We start from the raw sequence: 27036 nt of genomic DNA, 5'->3' as shown, positions 1-27036 counted from the left end.
GTCCATCGTGGTCATCGAGGCTTGGTGTCCAGTGTGGTCAGTGGTGGTGTTGGTGGCCATCAGAGCTTGGTGGCCATCAGAGCTTGGTGTCCATCGTGGTCACCAAGGCTTGGTGTCTATCGTGCTCTTGGTGGTCATCAGAGGTTGGTGTCCATCGTGGTGTTGGTGGTCATCGGAGCTGGGTGGTCATCGTGGTGTTGGTGGTCATCAGAGCTTGGTGTCCATCATGGTCTTGGTGGTCATCAAGGCTTGGTGTCCATCGTGGTGTTGGTGGTCATCAAGGCTTGGTGTCCATCGTGGTGGTGGTGGTCATCGGAGCTGGGTGGTCATCGTGGTGGTGGTGGTCATCAAGGCTTGGTGTCCAGTGTGGTCAGCCTCAGTCTTGGTGGTCATCAAAGTTTGGGCTTGGTGGTCATCAAGGCTTGGTGTCCATCGTGGTGTTGGTGGTCATCAGAGCTTGGTGTCCAGTGTGGTCAGTTGTGGTGCTGGTGGTCATCAAAGTTTGGGCTTGGTGGTCATCGAGGCTCAGTGTCCATTGTGGTCCTGGTGGTCATCAGAGGTTGGTGTCCATTGTGGTCAGTTGTGCTGGTGGTCATCAGAGGTTGGTGGTCAGCGTGGTCTTGGTGGTCATCGAGGCTCGGTGTCCATCGTGGTCTTGGTGGTCACCCAACCTTGGCTGTGCTGGTCAGCGAATCTTGGCCTCAGTGGTCACTTGGTGTGGTACCTGTGGTTGTGGTGGACGCCTGTCCACAGTGGTCAGTGTGGTCAGTGGTCAGTGCTGTCAGTGGTCAGTGCAGTCAGTGGTCAGTGTGGTCACTCTCTCAGTGGTCAGTCAGTGGTCAGTGTGGTCAGTGGTCAGAAGGGTCAGTGGTCAGTGCAGTCACTGGTCAGTGCTGTCAGTGGTCAGTCAGTGGTCAGTGGTCACTCACTGGTCACTCAGTGGTCACTCTGTCCGCAGCACCATCACGCCGGTGGTGGGGAAGAAGCGCAAGCGCAACGCCAGCTCGGGCTGGGAGGGGCTGGGCGTGGTCACTCACTGGTCAGTGGTCACTCACTGGTCAGTCAGTGGTCAGTGGTCAGTCAGTGGTCAGTGGTCACTCTCTCAGTGGTCAGTTGGTCACTCTGTCCGCAGCACCATCACGCCGGTGGTGGGGAAGAAGCGCAAGCGCAACGCCAGCTCGGACTGGGAGGGGCTGGGGGTGGTCACTCACTGGTCAGTCTGTCAGTGGTCAGTCAGTGGTCAGTGGTCACTCAGTGGTCACTCTGTCCGCAGCACCATCACGCCGGTGGTGGGGAAGAAGCGCAAGCGCAACGCCAGCTCGGACAATTCGGACTCGGAGGCGCTGCCGGCGCCGTCCCCGCGCCACGACGACGACGCCAGCGTCCAGGTGGGCACCTGGGGGTGGGCGGGGCCACCTGGGGGGCGGGGGCACCTGGGCGTGTCTCACCTGAGCGTGTCTCACCTGGATGTGCAAGCTCACCTGGGCGTGTCCCACCTGGGCACGTCCCACCTGAAGCGTATCTCACCTGGCTGGGTGTGTCCCCATCTCTCACCTGTCCATCTCTCTGTCCCTGTCTCACCTGTGTCTCACCTGTCCCATTGCCCCCCACCTGCAGAAGCCCCACTTGAACCGGCAGGTGAAGCGTGAGAAGTACACGGAGGATCTGGACATCAGCTGTGTCCCACCTGTCCATCTGTCTGTCTGTCCATCTGTCTGTCTGTATCTCACCTGTCCGTCTCTCACCTGTCTGTCCATCTGTCTGTCCATCTGTCCATCTCTATCTCACGTGTCTCACCTGCAGAAGCTCCACTTGAACCGGCAGGTGAAGCGTGAGAAGTACACGGAGGACCTGGACATCAGCTGTGTCTCACCTGTTCTATCCATGTCCCACCTGTCTGTCTGTCTGTCCATCTGTCCATCCCTTTCTCAGCTGTCTCACCTGTGTCTCACCTGCAGAAGCACCGTTCCAACCGCCAGGTGAAGCGGAAGAAGTACACGGAGGACCTGGACATCGGCTGTTCTATCCATGTCTCACCTGTCTGTCCATCCCTCTCTCACCTGTCTCACCTGTCTCACCTGTATCTCACCTGTCCCTGCAGAAGCGTCGGTCAAACCACCAGGTGAAGCGCAAGAAGTACACGGAGGACCTGGACATCAGCTGTGTCTCACCTGTTCTGTCTGTCTGTCCATATCTCACCTGTATCTCACCTGTCTCTCACCTGTATCTCACCTGTCCCACCTGTGTCTCACCTGCAGAAGCGCTGTTCCAACCGGCAGGTGAAGCGGAAGAAGTACACGGAGGACCTGGACATCAGCTGTGTCCCACCTGTTCTATCCATCTCTCACCTGTCTGTCTGTCTGTGTCTCACCTGTATCTCACCTGTCCCACCTGTCTCACCTGCAGAAGCGCCGGTCGAACCGCCAGGTGAAGCGCAAGAAGTACACGGAGGACCTGGACATCCGGCTGACGGACGAGGAGGAGGAGGAGGAGCTGGACGTGACGGGCCCGGCCCGGCCGGACGCGGCCCCGGAGCCGCCGGCGCCGCCCGCGCCGCCCGCCGAGCCCGAGGGGGGCGACAGCAGCGCCCTGCCCTCCATGCAGTTCTTTGTGGTGAGCGGCCTTCATCACCTTCATCATCATCATCATCATCATCATCATCATCATCCTCACCTTCATCATCATCCTCATCCTCATCCTCACCTTCATCATCCCCATCCCCATCCTCACCTTCCTCACCGCCCTGCCCTCCATGCAGTTCTTCGTGGTGAGGGGCCTTCATCATCATCATCCTCACCCTCATCATCCCCACCTTCATCATCCCCATCATCCTCACCTTCCCCATCTTCATCACAGAACTGCCCTCCATGCAGTTCTTCGTGGTGAGCGGCCTTCATCACCTTCATCATCCTCACCTTCATCATCCCCATCCCCATCCTCCTCACCTTCCCCATCTTCATCACCGCCCTGCCCTCCATGCAGTTCTTTGTGGTGAGCGGCCTTCATCACCTTCATCATCATCATCACCTTCATCCTCACCCTCACCTTCATCCTCATCCCCATCCCCATCATCCCCATCTTCATCACCGCCCTGCCCTCCATGCAGTTCTTCGTGGTGAGGGGCCTTCATCATCATCATCATCATCATCATCATCATCCTCATCCCCATCCCCATCCTCATCCTCACCTTCCCCATCTTCATCACTGCCCTGCCCTCCATGCAGTTCTTCGTGGTGAGCAGCCTTCATCACCTTCATCATCCTCACCTTCATCATCCCCATCCTCACCTTCATCCTCATCCCCATCCCCATCCTCACCTTCCCCATCTTCATCACCGCCCTGCCCTCCATGCAGTTCTTCGTGGTGAGCGGCCTTCATCACCCTCCTCATCCTCATCTTCATCATCATCTTCATCATCATCCTCATCCCCATCCTCACCTTCCTCACCGCCCTGCCCTCCATGCAGTTCTTCGTGGTGAGCAGCCTTCATCATCATCATCCTCACCTTCATCATCATCATCTTCATCATCATCCTCATCCTCACCTTCATCATCCCCATCCCCATCCTCACCTTCCCCATCTTCATCACCGCCCTGCCCTCCATGCAGTTCTTCGTGGTGAGCAGCCTTCATCACCTTCATCATCCTCACCTTCATCATCCCCATCCTCACCTTCATCCTCATCCCCATCCCCATCCTCACCTTCCCCATCTTCATCACCGCCCTGCCCTCCATGCAGTTCTTCGTGGTGAGGGGCCTTCATCACCCTCATCTTCATCATCATCTTCATCATCCTCACCTTCATCATCCCCATCCCCATCCTCACCTTCCTCACCGCCCTGCCCTCCATGCAGTTCTTCGTGGTGAGCGGCCTTCATCATCATCATCATCCTCTTCATCACCTTCATCATCATCATCCTCACCTTCATCATCCTCACCTTCATCCTCATCCCCTTCTTCATCCTCACCTTCCCCATCTTCATCACCGCCCTGCCCTCCATGCAGTTCTTTGTGGTGAGGGGCCTTCATCATCATCATCCTCACCCTCATCATCCTCACCTTCATCATCCCCATCATCCCCACCCTCATCCTCACCTTCCCCATCTTCATCACTGCCCTGCCCTCCATGCAGTTCTTCGTGGTGAGCGGCCTTCATCACCCTCCTCATCCTCACCTTCATCATCCCCATCTTCCTCATCATCCTCATCCTCATCCCCATCCCCATCATCCTCACCTTCATCACTGCCCTCCATGCAGTTCTTTGTGGTGAGGGGCCTTCATCATCATCATCCTCATCATCCTCACCCTCATCATCCTCACCTTCCTCATCTTCATCACCGCCCTGCACTCCATGCAGTTCTTTGTGGTGAGCAGCCTTCATCACCTTCATCAACATCATCCTCATCCCCATCCTCATCCTCACCTTCCTCATCTTCATCACTGCCCTCCATGCAGTTCTTCGTGGTGAGGGGCCTTCCTCTTCATCACCTTCATCATCCTCACCTTCATCATCACCCTCACCCTCCTCCTCCTCATCCCCTGCCCTTCCTCCCGCCCCTGCCCTTCCTCACCCTCCTCCTCCTCCTCATCCCCTGCCCTTCCTCACCCTCCTCCTCCTCTTCATCCCCTGCCCTTCCTCACCCTCCTCCTCCTCCATCCCCTGCCCTTCCTCCCATCCCCTGCCCTTCCTCACCCTCCTCCTCCTCATCCCCTGCCCTTCCTCACCCTCCTCCTCCTCCATCCCCTGCCCTTCCTCCCATCCCCTGCCCTTCCTCCCATCCCCTGCCCTTCCTCACCCTCCTCCTCCTCCATCCCCTGCCCTTCCTCCCATCCCCTGCCCTTCCTCACCCTCCTCCTCCTCCTCCTCCCCATCCCCTGCCCTTCCTCCCATCCCTGCCCTTCCTCACTCTCCTCCTCCTCCTCCTCCCTGCCCTTCCTCACCCTCCTCCTCCTCCCCCCTGCCCTTCCTCACCCTCCTCCTCCTCCTCCCTGCCCTTCCTCACCCTCCTCCTCCTCCCTGCCCTTCCTCACCCTCCTCCTCCTCCATTCCCTGCCCTTCATCCCCATCCCCTGCCCTTCCTCCCATCCCCTGCCCTTCCTCACCCTCCTCCTCCTCCCCACTGCCCTTCCTCACCTTCCTCCTCCTCCTCCCTGCCCTTCCTCACCCTCCTCCTCCTCCCCAGGAGAACCCGAGCGAGGAGGACGCGGCCATCGTGGACAAGGTGCTGTCCATGCGCGTGGTCAAGAAGGAGGTGAGTGGTCAGCGAGCGGTCAGTGGCCGGAGGGCGGCCGGAGGGGCGGGGCCGGGACCCGCCAGGCCTTCCTCCTCACCCTCCTCCTCCTCACCCTCCTCTTCCTCCTCCTGGTTCTCAGCTGCCCTCGGGACAGGTGGTGGAGGCCGAGGAGTTCTTCGTCAAGTACAAGAACTAGTGAGTGCCGGGCAGAGGGCACGGCTGGGGGCACTCTGTGGGGTCACTGCGGTCACTCTGGTCACTCTGGGGTCACTTGGGGTCATTGGGGGTCACTGCGGGCACTGCGGGCGCTGCTTGGGGTCACTGCAGTCACTCTGTGGGGTCACTCGGGGTCATTGGGGGTCACTGCGGTCACTCTGTGGGGTCACTCGGGGTCACTGCTTGGGGTCACTCTGGTCATTTGGGGTCACTGCGGTCACTGCGGTCACTCTGTGGGGTCACTCGGGGTCATTGGGGGTCACTGCGGGCACTGCTTGGGGTCACTCAGGGTCATTGGGGGTCACTGCAGTCACTGCGGGCACTGCGGTCACTCTGGTCACTCTGGTCACTCTGGGGTCACTCTGGTCACTCACAGTCAGTTTGGGGTCACTCTGGTCACTGCTTGGGGTCACTCTGGTCACTGCGGTCACTCGGGGTCACTGCTTGGGGTCACTCTGGTCATTTGGGGTCACTCTGGGGTCACTTTGGTCACTCTGGGGGCACTGCGGGCACTGCTTGGGGTCACTGCTTGGGGTCACTGCTTGGGGTCACTCTGGTCACTGCGGTCACTGCGGTCACTGCTTGGGGTCACTGCGGTCACTTGGGGTCACTGCGGTCACTGCGGTCACTTGGGGTCACTGCGGGCACTGTGGTCACTGCTTGGGGTCACTGCGGTCACTCTTTGGGGTCACTCTGGTCACTCTGGTCACTGCTTGGGGTCACTCTGGTCATTTGGGGTCACTGCTTGGGGTCACTCTGGTCACTCTTTGGGGGTCACTCTGGTCACTGCTTGGGGTCACTCTGGGTCATTTGGGGTCACTGCTTGGGGTCACTCTGGTCACTGCTTGGGGTCACTCTGGTCACTGCTTGGGGTCACTCTGGTCACTCTGGTCACTGCTTGGGGTCACTGCGGGCACTGCGGGCACTGCTTGGGGTCACTCTGGTCACTCTTTGGGGTCACTCAGGGTCATTTGGGGTCACTTAGGGTCACTCTGGTCATTTGGGGTCACTGCTTGGGGTCACTCTGGTCACTGCTTGGGGTCACTCTGGTCACTCTTTGGGGTCACTCTGGTCACTCTGGCCACTGCGGTCACTCTGGGCACTGCTTGGGGTCACTCTGGGTCATTTGGGGTCACTGCTTGGGGTCACTCTTTGGGGTCACTCGGGGACATTGGGGGTCACTTTGGGGTCATTCGGGGTCACTTGGGGCCTGTTGGGGTCACTTTGGGGTCACTTTGGGGCCATTAATGGTCAGTTGGGGTCACTGGGGTCACTTTGGGGTCAGTTTGGGGCCATTAATGGTCAGTTTGGGGTCACTCGGGGTCACTTTGGGGTCATTTTTGGGTGGTTTTGGGCCATTTTGGGGTGGTTTATTGGGCATTCTGGGCTGGCCCTGCCCATTGGCTGTCCCGAGAAGGGGGCGTGGCCCTGATTGGCCCCGCCCCCAGCTCGTACCTGCACTGCGAGTGGGCGACGCTGGAGCCATTTTGGGCCATTTTTGGGTGGTTTTGGGTCATTTTGGGGTGGTTTATTGGGCACTCTGGGACGGCCCCTCCCATTGGCTGTCCCGGGAAGTGGGCGTGGCCCTGACAGGCTCCGCCCCCAGCTCATACCTGCACTGCGAGTGGGTGACGCTGGAGCCATTTTGGGCCCTTTTTGGGTGGTTTTGGGGTGGTTTATTGGGCACTCTGGGACAGCCTCTCCCATTGGCTATCCCGAGAAGGGGGTGTGGCCCTGATTGGCCCCGCCCCCAGCTCGTACCTGCACTGCGAGTGGGCGATGCTGGAGCTGGGTTGATTTTGGGGCTTTTTGGGCCATTTTGGGGTGGTTTATTGGGCGGTCTGGGACGGCTCTGCCCATTGGCTGTTGGGTCGGGGGGCGTGGCCCTGACTGGCCCCGCCCCCAGCTCATAGCTGCACTGTGAGTGGGCGATGCTGGAGCCATTTTGGGTCATTTTTGGGTGGTTTTGGGGCAGTTTTGGGGCAGTTTTTGGGCACTCTGGGACAGCCCCTCCCATTGGCTGTCCTGGGAAGTGGGCGTGGCTCTGACTGGCCCCGCCCCCATCTCGTACCTGCACTGCTAGTGGGCGACGCTGGAGCTGGGTTGATTTTGGGCATTTTGGGCCATTTTGGGGTGGTTTATTGGGCAGTCTGGGATGGCCCCTCCCATTGGCTGTCCCGAGAAGGGGGCGTGGCCCTGATTGGCCCCGCCCCAGCTCGTACCTTCACTCTGAGTGGGCGATGCTGGAGCCGCGTTTGGACATTTTGGGGCATTTTGGGGTGGTTTATTGGGCGGTCTGGGACGGCTCTGCCCATTGGCTGTCCGGTCGGGGGGCGTGGCCCTGACTGGCCCCGCCCCCAGCTCATAGCTGCACTGTGAGTGGGCGATGCTGGAGCCATTTTGGGTCATTTTTGGGTGGTTTTGGGGCAGTTTTGGGGCAGTTTTTGGGCACTCTGGGACAGCCCCTCCCATTGGCTGTCCTGGGAAGTGGGCGTGGCTCTGACTGGCCCCGCCCCCATCTCGTACCTGCACTGCTAGTGGGCGACGCTGGAGCTGGGTTGATTTTGGGCCATTTTGGGTCATTTTGGGGTGGTTTATTGGGCATTCTGGGCTGGCCCCTCCCATTGGCTGTTGGGTCAGGGGGGCGTGGCCCTGACTGGCCCCGCCCCCAGCTCGTACCTGCACTGCGAGTGGGCGACGATCGCGCAGCTGGAGAAGGACAAGAGGATCCACCAGAAGCTGAAACGCTTCAAGACCAAGATGAACCAAATGCGGCATTTCTTCCACGAGGTTTGGGGCAGAATTGGAATTTTGGGGGAAAAAATGGTGTTTTCTGGGGGGAAAAATTGGGGTTTTTTTGACCAGGGTGTCTTTGGGGGAAAAATGAGGGTTTTGGGGGAAAAATTGGAGTTTTTGGAAGTAAAAAATCCAGGTTTTGGGGGGAAAAAAATGAGGCTTTTTTGGGGAAGAAATCCAGGTTTTGGGGAAAAAAATTGGAGGTTTTGGGGGGAAAAAATTGGGGATTTTGGGGAGAAAATTGGGGATTTTTTCGGGAAAAATGAGGATTTTTGGGGGAGGAAAAAGAAATTTTTAAGGGGGGGAAATCTGAGTTTTTGGGGTGGAAAAATGAGGTTTTGGGGGGAAAAAAAATGGGATTTTTGGGGGGAAAATTGGGGATTTTGGGGGGGAAAATTGTGATTTTTGGGGGGAATTTTGGGAGGAATTTTGGGGGGAATTTTGGGGATTTTGTGGGGGATTTTGGGGAGGGGGAGGAGAAGGAGAATTTGGGGTGAAATTTGGGGATTTTGGGTGCTGCTGGCAGGACGAGGAGCCGTTCAACCCCGACTACGTGGAGGTGGATCGGATCCTGGACGAGTCGCACAGCGTGGACAAGGACAACGGCGAGGTGGGAAAAATGGGGGAAAAAACGGGGATTTTGGGGTCTGGGATCGAAATTGGGGAAAAAAACGGAGATTTTGGGGGTTTGGGATGGAAATTGGGGGAAAAACGGAGATTTTGGGGTTTGGGATGGAAATTGGGGGGAAAAAATGGAGATTTTGGGGTTTGGGATGGAAATTGGGGGGAAAAACGGGGATTTTGGGGGTTTTAAACCCAAAATGGGGGAAAAAACGGAGATTTTGGGGTTTGGGATCGAAATTGGGGGAAAAACGGAGATTTTGGGGTTTGGGATCGAAATTGGGGGAAAAAATGGGGATTTTGGGGGTTTGAAATCCAAATTGGGGGAAAAAACGGAGATTTTGGGGGTTTTAAACCCAAAATGGGGGAAAAAACGGAGATTTTGGGGGTTTTAAACCCAAAATGGGGGAAAAAAACGGAGATTTTGGGGTTTGGGATCGAAATTGGGGGGAAAAAACGGGGATTTTGGGGGTTTTAAACCCAAAATGGGGGAAAAACCGGAGATTTTGGGGGTTTTAAACCCAAAATGGGGGAAAAAAACGGAGATTTTGGGGTTTGGGATCGAAATTGGGGGGAAAAAACGGGGATTTTGGGGTCAGGGATGGAAATTGGGGGGAAAAACGAAGATTTTGGGGGTTAGGGATCAAAATTGGGGAAAAAATGGAGATTTTGGGGGTTAGGAATGAAAATTGGGGGAAAAAACGGGGATTTTGGGGGGTTTGGAATGAAATTGGGGGGGAAAACGGGGATTTTGGGGGTCAGGGATCAAAATTGGGGGAAAAAATGGAGATTTTGGGGGTTAGAAATGGAAATTGGGGGAAAAAACGGGGATTTTGGGGTTTGGGATCGAAATTGGGGGAAAAACGGGGATTTTGGGGGTTTGGAATCGAAATTGGGGGGAAAAAATGGGGATTTTGGGGTTTGGGATGGAAATTGGGGAAAAAACGGGGATTTTGGGGGCTTTGAAACTAAAAGCTGGGGGAAAAATGGGGATACACCTGCCCAGGTGTATCCAGGTGTGAGTTACCTGCCCAGGTGAGGGGTCGGTCACCAGCCCAGGTGTGTCCAGGTGTGAGTTACCCATTCAGGTGTAACTCACCTGCCCAGGTGAGGGGTCAGTCACCTGCCCAGGTATAGCTGGGTGTGAGTTACCTGTCCAGGTGTGAGTTACTCATCCAGGTGTGGGGTCAGTTACCTGCCCAGGTGTGACTCACCTGCCCAGGTGTGTCCAGGTGTGAGTTACCCACCCCAGGTGTGGGGTCAGTTATGTGTCCAGGTGTGGGGTCAGTCACCTGTCCAGGTGTGAGTTGTGTCCAGGTGTGGGGTCAGTCACCCACCCAGGTGTATCCAGGTGTGACTCACTTGCCCCAGGTGTCAGTTACCTGTCCAGGTGTGACTGACCTGCCCAGGTGTATCTGGGTGTGAGTTACCTGCCCAGGTGTGGGGTCAGTCACCCACCTGGGTGTATCCAGGTGTCAGTTACCTGTCCAGGTGTGCCTCACCTGACCAGGTGTGTGTTACCTGCCCAGCCTGTGGTGTATTACCTGGTCAAGTGGTGCTCTCTGCTGTACGAGGACAGCACCTGGGAGCTGCAGGGGGTGTCACCTGTCAGTTACCTGTCCAGGTGTGACTCACCTGCCCAGGTGTGCTCTCCCTAGCCCGTGGTGTATTACCTGGTCAAGTGGTGCTCGCTGCCGTACGAGGACAGCACCTGGGAGCTGCAGGAGGACGTGGACGAGGCCAAAATCGCCGAGTTCAAACGGATCCAGGCGCGGCACCCCGAGCTCAAGAGACAGGTGAGACACGCCCACGTACAGGTGAGACACGCCCACGCGCAGGTGAGCCCCGCCCCTGTGCAGGTGAGACACGCCCCTGTACAGGTGAGCCACACCCCGTAGAGGTGAGCTCTGCCCCTCAAGCTGTCCCATCTGGCTCACCTGTCACCCACCTGTATCTCACCTGTCACTCACCTGGCTCACCTGTGTCTTACCTGGCTCACCGATGTCTCACCTGTCCCTCACCTGTATCTCACCTGTGCCTCACCTGCAGCTCACCTGTATGATTTACCTCACCTGTGCCTCACCTGTATGATTTATCTCACCTGTATTTTATCTGTGCTTCACCTGTGCCTTACCTGTGCCTCACCTGTATGATTTATCTCACCTGTGCGATTTATCTCACCTGTATTTTATCTGTGCCTCACCTTTATGATTTATCTCACTTGTATGATTTATCTCACCTGTATTTGCCTCACCTGTGCCTCACCTGTACGATTTCTCTCACCTGTACGATTTATCTCACCTGTATTTGCCTCACCTGTGCCTCACCTGTACGATTTCTCTCACCTGTACGATTTATCTCACCTGTACGATTTATCTCACCTGTATTTGCCTCACCTGTGCCTCACCTGTGCCTCACCTGTGCAGCCCCGCCCCCAGGCCGGCGCCTGGAAGAAGCTGGAGGCGTCGCACGAGTACAAGAACCACAACGTGCTGAGGGAGTACCAGCTGGAGGGGGTGAACTGGCTGCTCTTCAACTGGTACAACAGGTGAGCTCACCTGGGCACACCTGGGCACACCTGGGCACACACCTGGGAACAGCTGGGAATGGCTGGGAACGGCTGGGAAAGGGAGAAATGGCTGGGACAGGTGAGCACACCTGTGCGGCAGTACCAGCTGGAGGGGGTGAACTGGCTGCTCTTCAACTGGTACAACAGGTGAGCTCACCTGAGACAGGTAAACACACCTGGGACAGGTAAACACACCTGGGAACGGCTGAGGGGCTGGGGAATGGCTGGGACAGGTGAGCACACCTGTGCGGCAGTACCAGCTGGAGGGGGTCAACTGGCTGCTCTTCAACTGGTACAACAGGTGAGCTCACCTGGGCACACCTGGGCACAGGTAAACACACCTGGGACAGGTAAACACACCTGGGACAGGTAAACACACCTGTGGAATGGCTGGGAAAGGGAGAAATGGCTGGGACAGGTGAGCACACCTGTGCGGCAGTACCAGCTGGAGGGGGTGAACTGGCTGCTCTTCAACTGGTACAACAGGTGAGCTCACCTGGGCACACCTGGGCACACCTGTGCACAGGTAAACACACCTGGGAACGGCTGGGAAAGGGAGAAATGGCTGGGACAGGTGAGCACACCTGTGCGGCAGTACCAGCTGGAGGGCGTGAACTGGCTGCTCTTCAACTGGTACAACAGGTGAGCTCACCTGGGCACACCTGGGACAGGTAAACACACCTGGGGAACAGCCTGGGAACGGCTGGAACAGGTGAGGGTGCATTATCTACCCCAGGTGTATCCTAGCTACACATTACCTGTCCCAGGAGTGTCCCAGCTGTACCTTGCCTGTCCCAGGTGTATCTCAGGTGTACCTTACCTGTCCCAGGTGTATCCCAGGTGTGTTTCATTTATGTTAGGTGTAGATTACTTGTTCCAGGTGTAGCCCAGGTACGTGTTACCTGTTCCAGGTGTACCTCAAGTGTAGATTACCTGTCCCAGGTGTATCTTAAGTACCTGATACCTGTCCCAGGTGTATCCCAGGTGTACCTTACCTGTCCCAGGTGTATCCCAGGTACATGTGACCTGCCCCAGATGTTCCTCAGGTGTAGGTTACCTGCCCCAGGTGTATCCCAGGTGTACCTTACCTGCCCCAGGTGTATCCCAGGTACATGTGATGTACCTCAGGTGTAGGTTACCTGCCCCAGGTGTATCCCAGGTGTAGGTTACCCATCTTAGATGTATTCTAGGTGTACCTTACTTGTCCCAGGTGTATCCTGGCAGTGCGTTACCTGTCCCAGGTTTACCTTACCTGCCCGAGGTGTACCTCAGGTGTAGGTTACCTGTGCTAGGTGTGTCTCACCTGTCGCTCACGTGTCCCGCAGGCAGAACTGCATCCTGGCGGACGAGATGGGGCTGGGCAAGACCCACCCCTGTCCTTTAGGTGTATCCCAGGTGTAGTTCAGGTGTACCATAGGTGTGTGTTACCTGTGCCAGGTGTGTCTCACCTGTCCCTCACCTGTCCCGCAGGCAGAACTGCATCCTGGCGGACGAGATGGGCTGGGCAAGGCCCACCCCTGTCCCTCAGGTGTATCCCAAGTGTTCCCCAGGTGTACCATAGGTGTATGTTACCTGTGCCAGGTGTGTCTCACCTGTCCCTCACCTGTCCCGCAGGCAGAACTGCATCCTGGCGGACGAGATGGGGCTGGGCAAGACCCACCCCTGTCCCTCAGGTGTATCCCAGGTGTACCGTAGGTGTATGTTACCTGTGCCAGGTGTGTCTCACCTGTCCCTCACCTGTCCCTCACCTGTCCCGCAGGCAGAACTGCATCCTGGCGGACGAGATGGGGCTGGGCAAGACCCACCCCTGTCCCTCAGGTGTACCTCAGGTGTACCATAGGTGTATGTTACCTGCGCCAGGTGTGTCTCACCTGTCGCTCACCTGTCCCGCAGGCAGAACTGCATCCTGGCGGACGAGATGGGGCTGGGCAAGACGATCCAGTCGATCGCCTTCCTGCAGGAGGTGCACGGCGCAGGTGTGCGCGGCCCTTACCTGGTGATCGCGCCGCTCTCCACCATCGCCAACTGGGAGCGCGAGTTCGGCACCTGGACGCACCTGAACACCATCGTGTACCACGGCAGCCTGGCCAGCCGGCAGATGATCCAGCAGTACGAGATGTACTGCAAGGACGCCAAGGTGAGCTCACCTGGGCACACCTGGGCACACCTGTAACACACCTGTGTGGGGTCAGTAACACACCTGTGCACACCTGTACACACACCTGTGCACACCACGGCAGCCTGGCCAGCCGGCAGATGATCCAGCAGTACGAAATGTACTGCAAGGACGCCAAGGTGAGCTCACCTGGGCACCTGTAACACACCTGTAACACACCTGTGTGGGGTTAGTGACACACCTGTGCACACCTGGGCACACCTGGGCACACCACGGCAGCCTGGCCAGCCGGCAGATGATCCAGCAGTACGAGATGTACTGCAAGGACGCCAAGGTGAGCTCACCTGGGCGCACCTGGGCACACCTGTAACACACCTGTGTGGGGTCAGTGACACACCTGTGCACACCTGTGCACACCTGGGCACACCACGGCAGCCTGGCCAGCCGGCAGATGATCCAGCAGCACGAGATGTACTGCAAGGACGCCAAGGTGAGCTCACCTGGGCACACCTGTGTGCCTGTACACACCTGTAACACACCTGGGTACACCTGTGTGGGATCCCTGACGCACCTGTGCACACCTGTGCACACCACGGCAGCCTGGCCATGGCAGATGATCCAGCAGTACGAGATGTACTGCAAGGACGCCAAGGTGAGCTCACCTGGGCACCTGTAACACACCTGTGTGGGGTTAGTGACACACCTGTGCACACCTGTGCACACCACGGCAGCCTGGCCATGGCAGATGATCCAGCAGTACGAGATGTACTGCAAGGACGCCAAGGTGAGCTCACCTGGCCGCACCTGGGCACACCTGTACAGGGTCAGTGGCACACCCTACACACCTATACACACATGTACACACCTGTGCACACCAGAGCAGCCTGGCAGGTGACTTAGCAGCACGAAACACCCTCAAATGGCAGCCAGGTGAGCTCACCTGCCTCACCTGTCTCACCTGTACACACCTGTACACACCTGTACGGGGTTAGTGGCGCACCTCACGCACCTGTGCACACCACAGCAGCCTGGCAGGTGACTCAGCAGCACGAAACACCCTCAAATGGCAGCCAGGTGAGCTCACCTGCCTCACTTGTGCACACCTGTACACACCTGTACACACCTGTAACACACCTGTGCGGGGTCAGTGGTGCACCTCACACACCTGTGCACACCACCACAGCCCGGTAGGTGACCCAGCAGTACGAGAGGCCCTTGTATGGCAGCCAGGTGAGCTCACTTGTCTCACCTGTACACACCTGTACATACCTGTAACGCACCTGTACGGGGTCAGTGGCACACCTTACACACCTGTGCGCACCACAGCAGCCTGGCAGGTGACCCAGCAGAGCTCACCTGGCTTGTATGGCAGCCAGGTGAGCTCACCTGTCTCACCTGTTGCACCTGCAGGGGTGGCTGATCCCAGGTGCGTACATGTTCGACGCGCTGATCACGACGTTCGAGATGATCCTGTGGGACTGCCCCGAGGTGCAGCCAGGTGAGCTCACCTGTGCCCCCCCCGTAACACACCTGTCCCACCTGTCTCACCTGCAGGGGCGGCTGATCCCAGGTGCGTACAAGTTCGACGCGCTGATCACCACCTTCGAGATGATCCTGTCGGACTGCCCCGAGCTGCGCGAGGTGCAGTGGCGCTGCGTGGTCATCGACGAGGCGCACCGCCTCAAGAACCGGCACTGCAAGCTGCTGGACAGCCTCAAACACATGGACCTGGTGGGTGACACACCTGGGCACACCTGGGCACACCTGGGCACACCTGGGTACACCTGGGTACAGCTGGGGTTACATGGGTACAGCTGGGGTTACACAGGGATACACCTGGGGTCACACACCGCCTCAAGAACCGGCACTGCAAGCTGCTGGACAGCCTCAAGCACATGGACCTGGTGAGAGCGCACCTGGGCACACCTGGGCACACACCTGGGTACACCTGGGAACAGCTGGGGTTACATGGGTACAGCTGGGGTTACACAGGGATACACCTGGGGTCACACACCGCCTCAAGAACCGGCACTGCAAGCTGCTGGACAGCCTCAAGCACATGGACCTGGTGAGAGCGCACCTGGGCACACCTGGGCACACCTGGGAACACACCTGGGCACACCTGGGTATGGTTAGGGATACACCTGAGGTCACGCACTGCCTCAAGAACCGGCACTGCAAGCTGCTGGACAGCCTCAAACACATGGACCTGGTGAGAGCGCACCTGGGCACACCTGGGCACACCTGGGTACAGCTGGGAACACCTGGGTACACCTGGGTACAGCTGGGGTTACACAGGGATACACCTGGGGTCACACACCGCCTCAAGAACCGGCACTGCAAGCTGCTGGACAGCCTGAAACACATGGACCTGGTGGGTGACACACCTGGGCACACCTGGGCACACACCTGGGCACACCTGGGCACACACCTGGGCACACCTAGGAACACACCTGGGTACAGCTGGGGTTACACAGGGATACACCTGGGGTCACACACCGCCTCAAGAACCGGCACTGCAAGCTGCTGGACAGCCTCAAGCACGTGGACCTGGTGAGAGCGCACCTGGGCACACCTGGGCACACCTGGGTACAGCTGGGAACACCTAGGAACACACCTGGGTACAGCTGGGGTTACACAGGGGTACACCTGGGGTCACACACCGCCTCAAGAACCGGCACTGCAAGCTGCTGGACAGCCTCAAGCACATGGACCTGGTGGGTGACACACCTGGGCACACCTGGGCACACACCTGGGCACACACCTGGGCACACCTGGGTACAGCTGGGGTTACACAGGGATACACCTGGGGTCACGCACCGCCTCAAGAACCGGCACTGCAAGCTGCTGGACAGCCTCAAGCACGTGGACCTGGTGAGAGCGCACCTGGGCACACCTGGGCACACCTGGGTACAGCTGGGAACACCTAGGAACACACCTGGGTACAGCTGGGGTTACACAGGGGTACACCTGGGGTCACACACCGCCTCAAGAACCGGCACTGCAAGCTGTGTCTCCTGTCCTACCTGTCCATTACCTGTCTCTCACTTGTCTCACTTGTCTCACCTGTCCCTCACCTGTCTCACCTGCAGGAGCACAAGGTGCTGCTGACGGGCACACCTCTGCAGAACACGGTCGAGGAGCTCTTCAGCCTCCTGCACTTCCTGGAGCCCTCCCAGTTCCCCTCCGAGGCCGAGTTCCTCAAGGACTTCGGCGACCTGAAGACCGAGGAGCAGGTAAGGGGCGCACCTGGGCGCACCTGGGCACACCTGGGCGCACCTGGGCGCACCTGGTGTGTGTGAGCGTGGCACCTGGGGGGGTTTGGGAGGGATTTGAGGTCATTGTGGGGTGTTAGAGAGGTGATTGGAGTTCACCTGAGTGCACCTGAGCACACCTGGGCATACCTGGAGTACCTGGGCGCACCTGGACACACCTGGTGTGTGTGGGCGTGGCACCTGGGGGGGTTTGGGAGGGGTTTGATGTCACTGTGGGGTCGTAGAGAAGAGATTGGAGCTCACCTGAGTGCATCTGGGCACACCTGGGCACGCCTGGGCACACCTGGGCACACCTGGGTGTGGCACCTGGGGGGCTTTGGGAGGGGTTTGATGTCATTGCGGGGTCGTAGAGAGGAGATTGGAGCTCACCTGAGTGCACCTGAGCACACCTGGGCACACCTGGAGTACCTGAGCACACCTGGGCACACCTGGGCTCACCTGGTGGACCTGGGCGTGGCACCTGGGGGGGTTTGGGAGGGGTTTGAGGTCATTGTGGGGTCTTAAAGAGGAGATTGGAGCTCACCTGAGTGCACCTGGGCACACCTGGGCACACCTGGTGCGTGTGGGCGTGGCATCTCGGGGGGTTTGGGAGGGGTTTGAGGTCGTTGTGGGGTCTTAGAGAGGAGATTGGAGCTCACCTGGGCGCACCTGGGTGCACCTGGGCACAGCCAAAACGCGCCTGGGCACACCTGGGCGGGTTGGAGACTTCCTTAACGTTGCTCAGGTGCGACAGGTGGGGCCATAGTTCCTCCCAGGTGTGACAGGTGTAGCAATAGATACTCTCAGGTATGATGGGTGTGGCCATAGTTCCTCCCAGGTGTGCCGGGTGTGGCCATAGACACTCCCAGGTGTGTCGGGTGTGGCTGTAGTTCCTCCCAGGTGTGTCGGGTGTGACTGTAGTTCCTCCCAGGTGTGCCGGGTGGGGCTGTAGTTCCTCCCAGGTGTGTCGGGTGTGGCTGTAGTACCTCCCAGGTGTGTCGGGTGTGGCTGTAGTCCCTCCCAGGTATGACAGGTGTGGCCATACACACTCCCAGGTATGTCGGGTGTGGCTGTAGTACCTTCCAGGTGTGTCGGATGTGGCTGTAGTGCTTCCCAGGTGTGTCGGGTGTGGCTGTAGTCTCTCCCAGGTGTGTCGGGTGTGGCTGTAGTTCCTCCCAGGTGTGTCGGGTGTGGCTGTAGTCCCTCCCAGGTGTGCCGGGTGGGGCTGTCATCCCTCCCAGGTGTGTCGGGTGTGGCTGTAGTCTCTCCCAGGTGTGTCGGGTGTGGCTGTAGTTCCTCCCAGGTGTGTCAGGTGTGGCCATAGACACTCCCAGGTGTGTCGGGTGTGGCTGTAGTACCTCCCAGGTGTGTCGGGTGTGGCTGTAGTTCCTCCCAGGTGTGTCAGGTGTGGCTGTAGTACCTCCCAAGTGTGTTGGGTGTGGCTGTAGTCCCTCCCAGGTATGACAGGTGTGGCCATACACACTCCCAGGTATGTCGGGTGTGGCTGTAGTGCTTCCCAGGTGTGTCGGGTGTGGCTGTAGTTCCTCCCAGGTGTGTCGGGTGTGGCTGTAGTTCCTCCCAGGTGTGACAGGTGTGGCTGTAGTCCTTCCTAAGCGTGACAGGTGTGGCTATAGTCCCTCCCAGGTGTGCCAGGTGTGACTGTAGCTCCCCGTAGCCACACCTGGGTTGACCCCTGCCCCACCCAGGTGGGACAGGTGTGGCCATAGTCCCTCCCAGGTTTAACAGGTGTGGCCGTAACTCCTCAGATCCACACCTGGGCCGTGCCCCGTCCCGGCCAGGTACGACAGATGTGGCTGTAGTCCCTCCCAGGTGCGACAGGTGCGGCCGTAGCTCCCCGTAGCCACACCTGGGCCTCCCCAGACCTCGCCCAGGTGTGACAGGTGTGGCTGTAGTCCCTCCCAGGTGTGACAGGTGTGGCTGTAGTCCCTCCCAGGTGTGACAGGTGTGGCTGTAGTCCCTCCCAGGTGCGACAGGTGTGGCCGTAGCTCCCCGTAGCCACACCTGGGTTGCCCCCCGCCGCGGCCAGGTGCGACAGGTGTGTTGTACCTGCGCAGGTGCAGAAGCTGCAGGCGCTGCTGAAGCCGATGATGCTGCGGCGGCTCAAGGAGGACGTGGAGAAGAACCTGGCGCCCAAGCAGGAGACGATCATCGAGGTGGAGCTGACCAACGCCCAGAAGCGCCTGTACCGCGCCATCCTGGAGCGCAACTTCGCCTACCTGGCCAGGGGGGCGGGGCACGGCAACGTGCCCAACCTGCTCAACACCATGATGGAGCTGCGCAAGTGCTGCAACCACCCCTACCTCATCAACGGTGAGCGCACCTGGGCGCACCTGGGGACACACCTGGGCACACCTGGGTACATACAGGTACACCTGGGTACACTTGGGGGCACCTGGGTACATACAGATACACCTGGATACACCTGGGGACACCCCTGGGCACACCTGGATACACCTGGGAGCGCACCCAGTTACATACAGATACACCTGGGCACACCTGGGGACATACAGACACACCTTGACACACCTGGAGCACACCTGGGTGCATCTCGGGACACCCCTGGGTACATACAGGTACACCTGGGCGCACCTTGACACACCTGGGGCACACCTGGGCACACACAGACACACCTGGGCACGCCCCGCGCCATCCTGGAGAGGAACTTCGCCTACCTGGCCAGGGGGGCGGGGCACGGCAACGTGCCCAACCTGCTCAACACCATGATGGAGCTGCGCAAGTGCTGCAACCACCCCTACCTCATCAACGGTGAGCGCACCTGGGCACACCTGGGGGGCATACAGACACACCTGGGCACACCTTGACACTTCTGGAGCACATCTCATTACATACAGATACACCTGGGGACATCTGGGGAAACACGTGGGTTCATGCAGATACACCTGGGCACATCTGGGGGCACATCTGGGCATGGACAGGTACACCTGGGTACACCCTGACACACCTGGAGCACACCTGGGCGCACCCGGGTACATACAGATACACCTGGGCACACCTTGATACACCTGGGTACATCTGGAGCACGCCAGGATACATACAGGTACACCTGGGAACACCTGGGGGCACACCTGGTTCCATACAGACACACTTCGACACAGCTGGAGCACACCTGGATACATACAGATACACCTTGACACACCTGGAGTGCACTTGGGTACATACAGACACACCTGGGGCACACCTGTGATCACACCTGGGCACGCCCCGCGCCATCCTGGAGCGCAACTTCGCCTACCTGGCCAGGGGGGCGGGGCACGGCAACGTGCCCAACCTGCTCAACACCATGATGGAGCTGCGCAAGTGCTGCAACCACCCCTACCTCATCAACGGTGAGCGCGCCTGGGCGCGCCTGGGCGCACCTGGGGACACCTGGATACACCTGGGGACACACCTGGGCACACCTGGGTACACCTGGGGACACACCTGGGCACATCTGGATACATACAGATATACTTGGGCACACCTTGATGCATTTGGGCACACCTGGGGACACACCTGGGCACACCTGGGTACACCTGGGTACATACAGGTACACCTGGAGCACACCTGGTTACATACAGGTACACGTGGGTACACTTGGGGACACACCTGAGTACGTACAGATACACCTGGGCACACCTGGGGACATACAGACACACCTTGGCACACCTGGAGCACACGTGGGTACATGCAGACACACTTTGGGGCACGCCTGCCACACCTGGGCGCACACAGACACACCTGGGCACACCTGTGATCGCACCTGGGCACACCTTGGAGTACACTTGGGCCTACACAGATACACCTGGGCACACCTGGTGGTCACAGACACACCTGGGGCACACCTGGTGGTCACAGACACACCTGGGCACACCTGGAGCACACCTGGGCACACCTTGGAGCACACTTGGGCCTACACAGACACATCTGCGGCACACCTGGTGGTCACAGACACACCTGGAGCACACCTGGGCACACACAGACACACCTGGGCACACCTGGGCACACCTTGGAGCACACTTGGGCCTACACAGACACATCTGCGGCACACCTGGTGGTCACAGACGCACCTGGGGCACACCTGGGCACACCTGGTGGTCTCAGGGGTCACCCACTGGTCACACCCCTGGGCACACCTGGAGCACACCTGGGCACACACAGACACACCTGGGGCACACCTGGGCACACCTGGGTACACCTGGCAGTCACAGCGGTCACTCGTCGCGGCTCTCTCAGGCCACTCTGGTCATCTGGGGGAACCACCAGCGGTCACCTGGTGGTCAGCGATGGTCACCTGGTGGTCACCTGGTGGTCAGCGATGGTCAGTGATGGTCACTGATGGTCACTGATGGTCACCTGGTGGTCACCTGGGGGTCAGCGGTGGTCAGCGGTGGTCAGTGATGGCCAGCGATGGTCAGGGATGGTCAGTCACAGTCTCACCTGTGTCTCACCTGTGCCCAGGTGCGGAGGAGCAGATCGTGGCGGAGCTGAGGGCCTCGCTGCCCGCCCTGCCCGCCCCCGAGCTGGTTAGGGATGGTCAGGGATGGTCAGTGATGGTCAGCAGTGGTCAGTGGTGGTCAGTGGTGATCAGGCATGATCACTCACAGTCTCACCTGTGTCTCACCTGTCCCTCACTTGTCCGCAGGTGCGGAGGAGCAGATCGTGGCCGAGCTGAGGGCCTCCCTGCCCGCCCTGGTTAGGGATGGTCAGGGATGGTTACGGATGGTCAGCAGTGGTCAGGGATGGTCAGTGATGGTCAGTAGCAGTCAATGGTGGTCAGGGCTGATCTCACCTGTGTCTCACCTGTCTCCAGGTGCGGAGGAGCAGATCATGGCGGAGCTGAGGGCCTCCCTGCCCGCCCTGCCCGCCCCCGAGCTGGCCCTGCAGGCCCTGGGCAGGGATGGTCAGGGATGGTCACTCATGGTCAGCAGTGGTCAGTGATGGTCAGTGGTGATCAGGGATGGTCAGTCACAGTGTCACCTGTGTCTCACCTGTGCCCAGGTGCGGAGGAGCAGATCGTGGCGGAGCTGAGGGCCTCGCTGCCCGCCCTGGTTAGGGATGGTCAGGGATGGTCAGCGGTGGTCGGTGATGGTCAGCAGTGGTCAGCAGTGGTCACTCACAGTCTCACCTGTGTCTCACCTGTCTCCAGGTGCAGAGGAGCAGATCGTGGCCTAGCTGAGGGCCTCCCTGCCCGCCCCTGAGCTGGCCCTGCAGGCCCTGGGCAGGGATGGTCAGTGATGGTCAGTGATGGTCAGTATTGGTCAGTAGCGGTCAGTGATGGTCTCACCTGTGTCTCACCTGTCTGCAGGTGCGGAGGAGCAGATCGTGGCCGAGCTGAGGGCCTCGCTGCCCGCCCTGGTTAGGGATGGTCAGGGATGGTTACGGATGGTCAGCAGTGGTCAGTAGTGGTCAGTAGCGGTCAATGGTGGTCAGGGCTGGTCTCACCTGTGTTTCACCTGTCTCCAGGTGCGGAGGAGCAGATCGTGGCCGAGCTGAGGGCCTCGCTGCCCGCCCTGGTTAGGGATGGTCAGGGATGGTTACGGATGGTCAGCAGTGGTCGGTGATGGTCAGTAGCGGTCAGTGGTGGTCAGTCACAGTCTCACCTGTGTCTCACCTGTCTCCAGGTGTGGAGGAGCAGATCGTGGCGGAGCTGAGGGCCTCGCTGCCCGCCCTGCCCGCCCCTGAGCTGGCCCTGCAGGCCCTGGGCAGGGATGGTCAGGGATGGTCACTCATGGTCAGCAGTGGTCAGTAGCGGTCAGTGGTGGTCAGTGATGGTCTCACCTGTGTCTCACCTGTGCCCAGGTGCGGAGGAGCAGATCATGGCCGAGCTGAGGGCCTCGCTGCCCGCCCTGGTTAGGGATGGTCAGGGACGGTCAGTGACAGTCAGCAGTGGTCAGTGATGGTCAGCAGTGGTCAGTAGTGGTCAGTAGTGGTCAGGGCTGGTCTCACCTGTGTCTCACCTGTCCCTCACCTGTCTCCAGGTGCGGAGGAGCAGATCGTGGCCGAGCTGAGGGCCTCGCTGCCCGCCCTGCCCGCCCCCGAGCTGGCCCTGCAGGCCCTGGGCAGGGACGGTCAGGGGTGGTCAGGGATGGTCAGTGCTGGTCGGTGATGGTCAGTAGCGGTCAGTGGTGGTCAGTGATGGTCTCACCTGTGTCTCACCTGTGCCCAGGTGCGGAGGAGCAGATCATGGCGGAGCTGAGGGCCTCGCTGCCCGCCCTGCCCGCCCCCGAGCTGGTTAGGGATGGTCAGGGATGGTCAGTGATGGTCAGCAGTGGTCAGTGATGGTCAGTGGTGATCAGGCATGATCACTCACAGTCTCACCTGTGTCTCACCTGTGCCCAGGTGCGGAGGAGCAGATCGTGGCGGAGCTGAGGGCCTCGCTGCCCGCCCTGCCCGCCGCAGACCTGGCCCTGCAGGCCCTGGGCAGGGATGGTCAGTGATGGTCACTCATGGTCAGTGATGGTCAGTCACAGTCTCACCTGTGTCTCACCTGTCCCCAGGTGCGGAGGAGCAGATCGTGGCGGAGCTGAGGGCCTCGCTGCCCGCCCTGCCCGCCCCTGAGCTGGTCAGGGATGGTCAGCAGTGGTCAGTGATGGTCAGTGATGGTCAGTGATGGTCACTCATGGTCAGGGCTGGTCTCACCTGTCCCTCACCTGTTCCCAGGTGCGGAGGAGCAGATTGTGGCGGAGCTGAGGGCCTCGCTGCCCGCCCTGGTTAGGGATGGTCAGGGGCGGTCAGGGGTGGTCAGCAGTGGTCAGTGCTGGTCGGTGATGGTCAGTAGCGGTCAGTGGTGGTCAGGGCTGGTCTCACCTGTGTCTCACCTGTCCCTCACCTGTCTCCAGGTGCGGAGGAGCAGATCATGGCCGAGCTGAGGGCCTCCCTGCCCACGCTGGTTAGGGATGGTCAGGGCTGGTCAGTGCTGGTCAGCAGTGGTCAGTAGGGGTCAGTAGCGGTCAGTGATGGTCTCACCTGTGTCTCACCTGTGCCCAGGTGCGGAGGAGCAGATTGTGGCGGAGCTGAGGGCCTCGCTGCCCGCCCTGCCCGCCCCCGAGCTGGCCCTGCAGGCCCTGGGCAGGGATGGTCAGGGCTGGTCAGTGCTGGTCAGCAGTGGTCAGTGATGGTCAGTGGTGATCAGGGATGGTCAGTCACAGTCTCACCTGTGTCTCACCTGTGCCCAGGTGCGGAGGAGCAGATCGTGGCGGAGCTGAGGGCCTCGCTGCCCGCCCTGCCCGCCGCAGACCTGGCCCTGCAGGCCCTGGGCAGGGATGGTCAGGGGTGGTCAGCAGTGGTCAGTGATGGTCAGGGATGGTCACTCAGGGTCTCACCTGTGTCTCACCTGTCTCCAGGTGCGGAGGAGCAGATCGTGGCCGAGCTGAGGGCCTCGCTGCCCGCCCTGCCCGCCGCAGAGCTGGCCCTGCAGGCCCTGGTGCGCTCGGCCGGCAAGCTGGTGCTGCTGGACAAGCTGCTGCCGCGGCTGCGCGCCGGCGGGCACAAGGTGCTGGTGTTCTCACAGATGGTGCGGTGCCTGGACATCCTGGAGGACTACCTCATCCAGAAACGGTGCGGGTTTGGGGCGAAAAACCGGGATTTTGGGAAAAAACGGGGGGGAAAGGGGAAAAAATGCGATTTTTGGGGAAAAACGGCAAAAATCGGGGGTTTTGGGAAGGGGAATTGGCGATACGAGATCAGGAGGATCACCTGGACATCCTGGAGGACTATCTCATCCAGAAACGGTGCGGGTCTGGGGCGAAAAACGGGGGTTTTGGGAAAAAACGGGGGGAAAAGGGGAAAAAACAGGGGGAAAATGTGATTTTTGGGGAGAAAAACCCTGAAAATGGGGGTTTTGTGGGGAAATTGGGGAGAAAACAGGACTTGAAGATAAACTTGGACATCCTGGAGGACTACCTCATCCAGAAACGGTGCGGCTTCGGGGTGAAAAGCGGGGGTTTTGGGAAAAAACGGGGAGAAAATGTGAAAAAATGTGATTTTGGGGAAAAAAACCCTAAAAAATGGGGGTTTCGGGGGGAAAATGGGGAGAAAATGGGACTTGAAGATTCACCTGGACATCCTGGAGGACTACCTCATCCAGAAACGGTGCGGGTCTGGGGTGAAAAACGGGGGTTTTGGGAACAAATGGAGGGAAAAGGCGAAAAAATGCAATTTTTGGGGAAAAAACTCTAAAAATGGGGGTTTTGAGAAAGGGAATTGGCAATATGAGATTAGGAGAGTGACCTGGACGTCCTGGAGGACTACCTCATCCAGAAACGGTGGGGCTCTGGGGTGAAAAACTGGGATTTTGGGAAAAAACGGGGAAAAAATGCGAAAAAATGTGATTTTGGGGAAAAAAGCCCCAAAAAATGGGGGTTTCGGGGGGAAAATGGGGAGAAAATGGGACTTGAAGATTCAGTTGGACATCCTGGAGGACTACCTCATCCAGAAACGGTGCTGCTTTGGGGCGAAAAACGGGGATTTTGGGAAAAAACGGGGGAAAAAAGGGAAGTTGAGATTTTGGGAGCAGACAGTGAGATTTTGGGGTTAAACCCTGGGATTTTGGGTCCCCAGGTACCCGTACGAGCACATTGACAGGCGGGTGCGGGGTAACCTGCGCCAGGGTTTGGGGAGCAGACAGTGAGGTTTTGGGGTTAAACCCGAGGATTTTGGGTCCCCAGGTACCCGTACGAGCGCATCGACGGGCGGGTGCGGGGGAACCTGGGGTTGGTTTTTGGCGTAATACAGTGAGATTTTGGGGTTAAACCCTGGGGTTTTGGGTCTCCCCAGGTACCCGTACGAGGGCATCGACGGGCGGGTGCGCGGGAACCTGGGGTTGTGTTTAGGGAGCAGATAGTGAGATTTTGGGGTTAAATCCCTCGATTTTGGGTCTCCAGGTACCCCTATGAGCGCATCGACGGGCGGGTCCGGGGTAACCTGCGTCAGGGTTTGGGGAGCAGACAGTGGGATTTTGGGGTTAAACCCTGGGATTTTGGGGCTAAAACCCCGGGGTTTTGGGTCCTGAGGTACCCTTATGAGGGATTCTAGGGTTAAAACCCAGGATTTTGGGGCTGAACCTTGGGGTTTTGGGTCCCCAGGTACCCGTACGAGCGCATCGACGGGCGGGTCCGGGGGAACCTGGGGTTGGTTTTTAGGGTAATACAGTGGGATTTTGGGGTTAAAATGTGGGATTTTGGGTCTCCCCAGGTACCCGTACGAGCGCATCGACGGGCGGGTCCGCGGGAACCTGCGTCAGGGTTTGGGGAGCAGACAGTGGGATTTTGGGGTTAAACCCTCAATTTTGGGTTCACAGGTACCCCTACGAGCGCATCGACGGGCGGGTGCGGGGGAACCTGCGGCAGGGTTTGGGGAGCAGACAGTGGGATTTTGGGGTTAAACCCCGGGATTTTGGGGTTAAACCCCGGGATTTTGGTTCCCCCAGGTACCCCTACGAGCGCATCGACGGGCGGGTGCGGGGGAACCTGCGCCAGGCCGCCATCGACCGTTTCAGCCGGCCCGACTCGGACCGGTTCGTGTTCCTGCTGTGCACGCGGGCCGGCGGGCTGGGCATCAACCTGACGGCCGCCGACACCTGCATCATCTTCGACTCGGACTGGAACCCCCAGAACGACCTCCAGGTGCGCCAGGGGGCGGGGCCGCCAGCTGGGGCGGGGGCTGGGGGCGGGGGTGGGGTCTGAAAAGGGTCTGGGGTCCCCCCCAATGTCCCCCTGATGTCCCCAATGTCCCCTCAATGTCCCCTGCAGGCACAAGCTTGGTGTCACCGCATCGGGCAGAGCAAGGCCGTCAAGGTGTCCCTGTCAGGGATTTGGGGTTCCAGGGTGTCCCCCAATGTCCCCCCTGATGTCCCCAATGTCCCTCCCATGATGTCCCCAATGTCCCCTGCAGGCACAGGCTCGCTGTCACCGCATCGGGCAGAGCAAGGCCGTCAAGGTGTCCCTGTCAGGGATTTGGGGTTCCAGGGTGTCCCCTCGTGTCCCCAGTGTCCCTCTGATGTCCCCTCCTGTCCCCCTGATGTCCCCAATGTCCCCTCTCTCAGGCACAAGCTCGCTGTCACCACATCGGGCAGAGCAAGGCCGTCAAGGTGTCCCTGTCAGGGATTTGGGGTTCCAGGATGTCCCCTCGTGTCCCCAATGTCCCCCTGATGTCCCCAGTGTCCCCCTGATGTCCCCAATGTCCCCTCTGCAGGCCCAGGCTCGCTGTCACC

General features: G+C 59.2%; 1 protein-coding gene across 1 annotated transcript in view; it reads left to right on the top strand.

Moving 5' to 3' along the window:
• The window catches only part of LOC311164648 (chromodomain-helicase-DNA-binding protein 8-like), a gene marked incomplete at its 3' end in the record, with an annotated part of 60046 nt that overhangs the window by 12291 nt on the left and 20719 nt on the right, over positions 1-27036 (top strand). The window contains exons 4-21 of the mRNA XM_084224178.1: positions 1274-1388; positions 2407-2613; positions 5183-5251; positions 5373-5428; positions 8122-8239; positions 8772-8855; positions 10525-10662; positions 11293-11373; positions 12037-12077; positions 13329-13544; positions 13840-13885; positions 15106-15282; positions 16644-16787; positions 18881-19069; positions 19526-19592; positions 24170-24348; positions 25231-25265; positions 26254-26449. Of these exons, the coding sequence (XP_084080304.1) occupies positions 1274-1388; positions 2407-2613; positions 5183-5251; positions 5373-5428; positions 8122-8239; positions 8772-8855; positions 10525-10662; positions 11293-11373; positions 12037-12077; positions 13329-13544; positions 13840-13885; positions 15106-15282; positions 16644-16787; positions 18881-19069; positions 19526-19592; positions 24170-24348; positions 25231-25265; positions 26254-26449 (2158 nt within the window). The remainder of the gene's footprint in view (positions 1-1273; positions 1389-2406; positions 2614-5182; positions 5252-5372; positions 5429-8121; positions 8240-8771; positions 8856-10524; positions 10663-11292; positions 11374-12036; positions 12078-13328; positions 13545-13839; positions 13886-15105; positions 15283-16643; positions 16788-18880; positions 19070-19525; positions 19593-24169; positions 24349-25230; positions 25266-26253; positions 26450-27036) is intronic.

This window comes from Fringilla coelebs (assembly GCF_963513975.1).
Source record: "Fringilla coelebs genome assembly, chromosome: 34".
Lineage (NCBI taxonomy): Eukaryota > Metazoa > Chordata > Aves > Passeriformes > Fringillidae > Fringilla > Fringilla coelebs.
The sequence above is the reverse complement of the archived record's forward strand: the minus strand, read 5'-3'. Positions and strand labels throughout refer to the sequence as shown.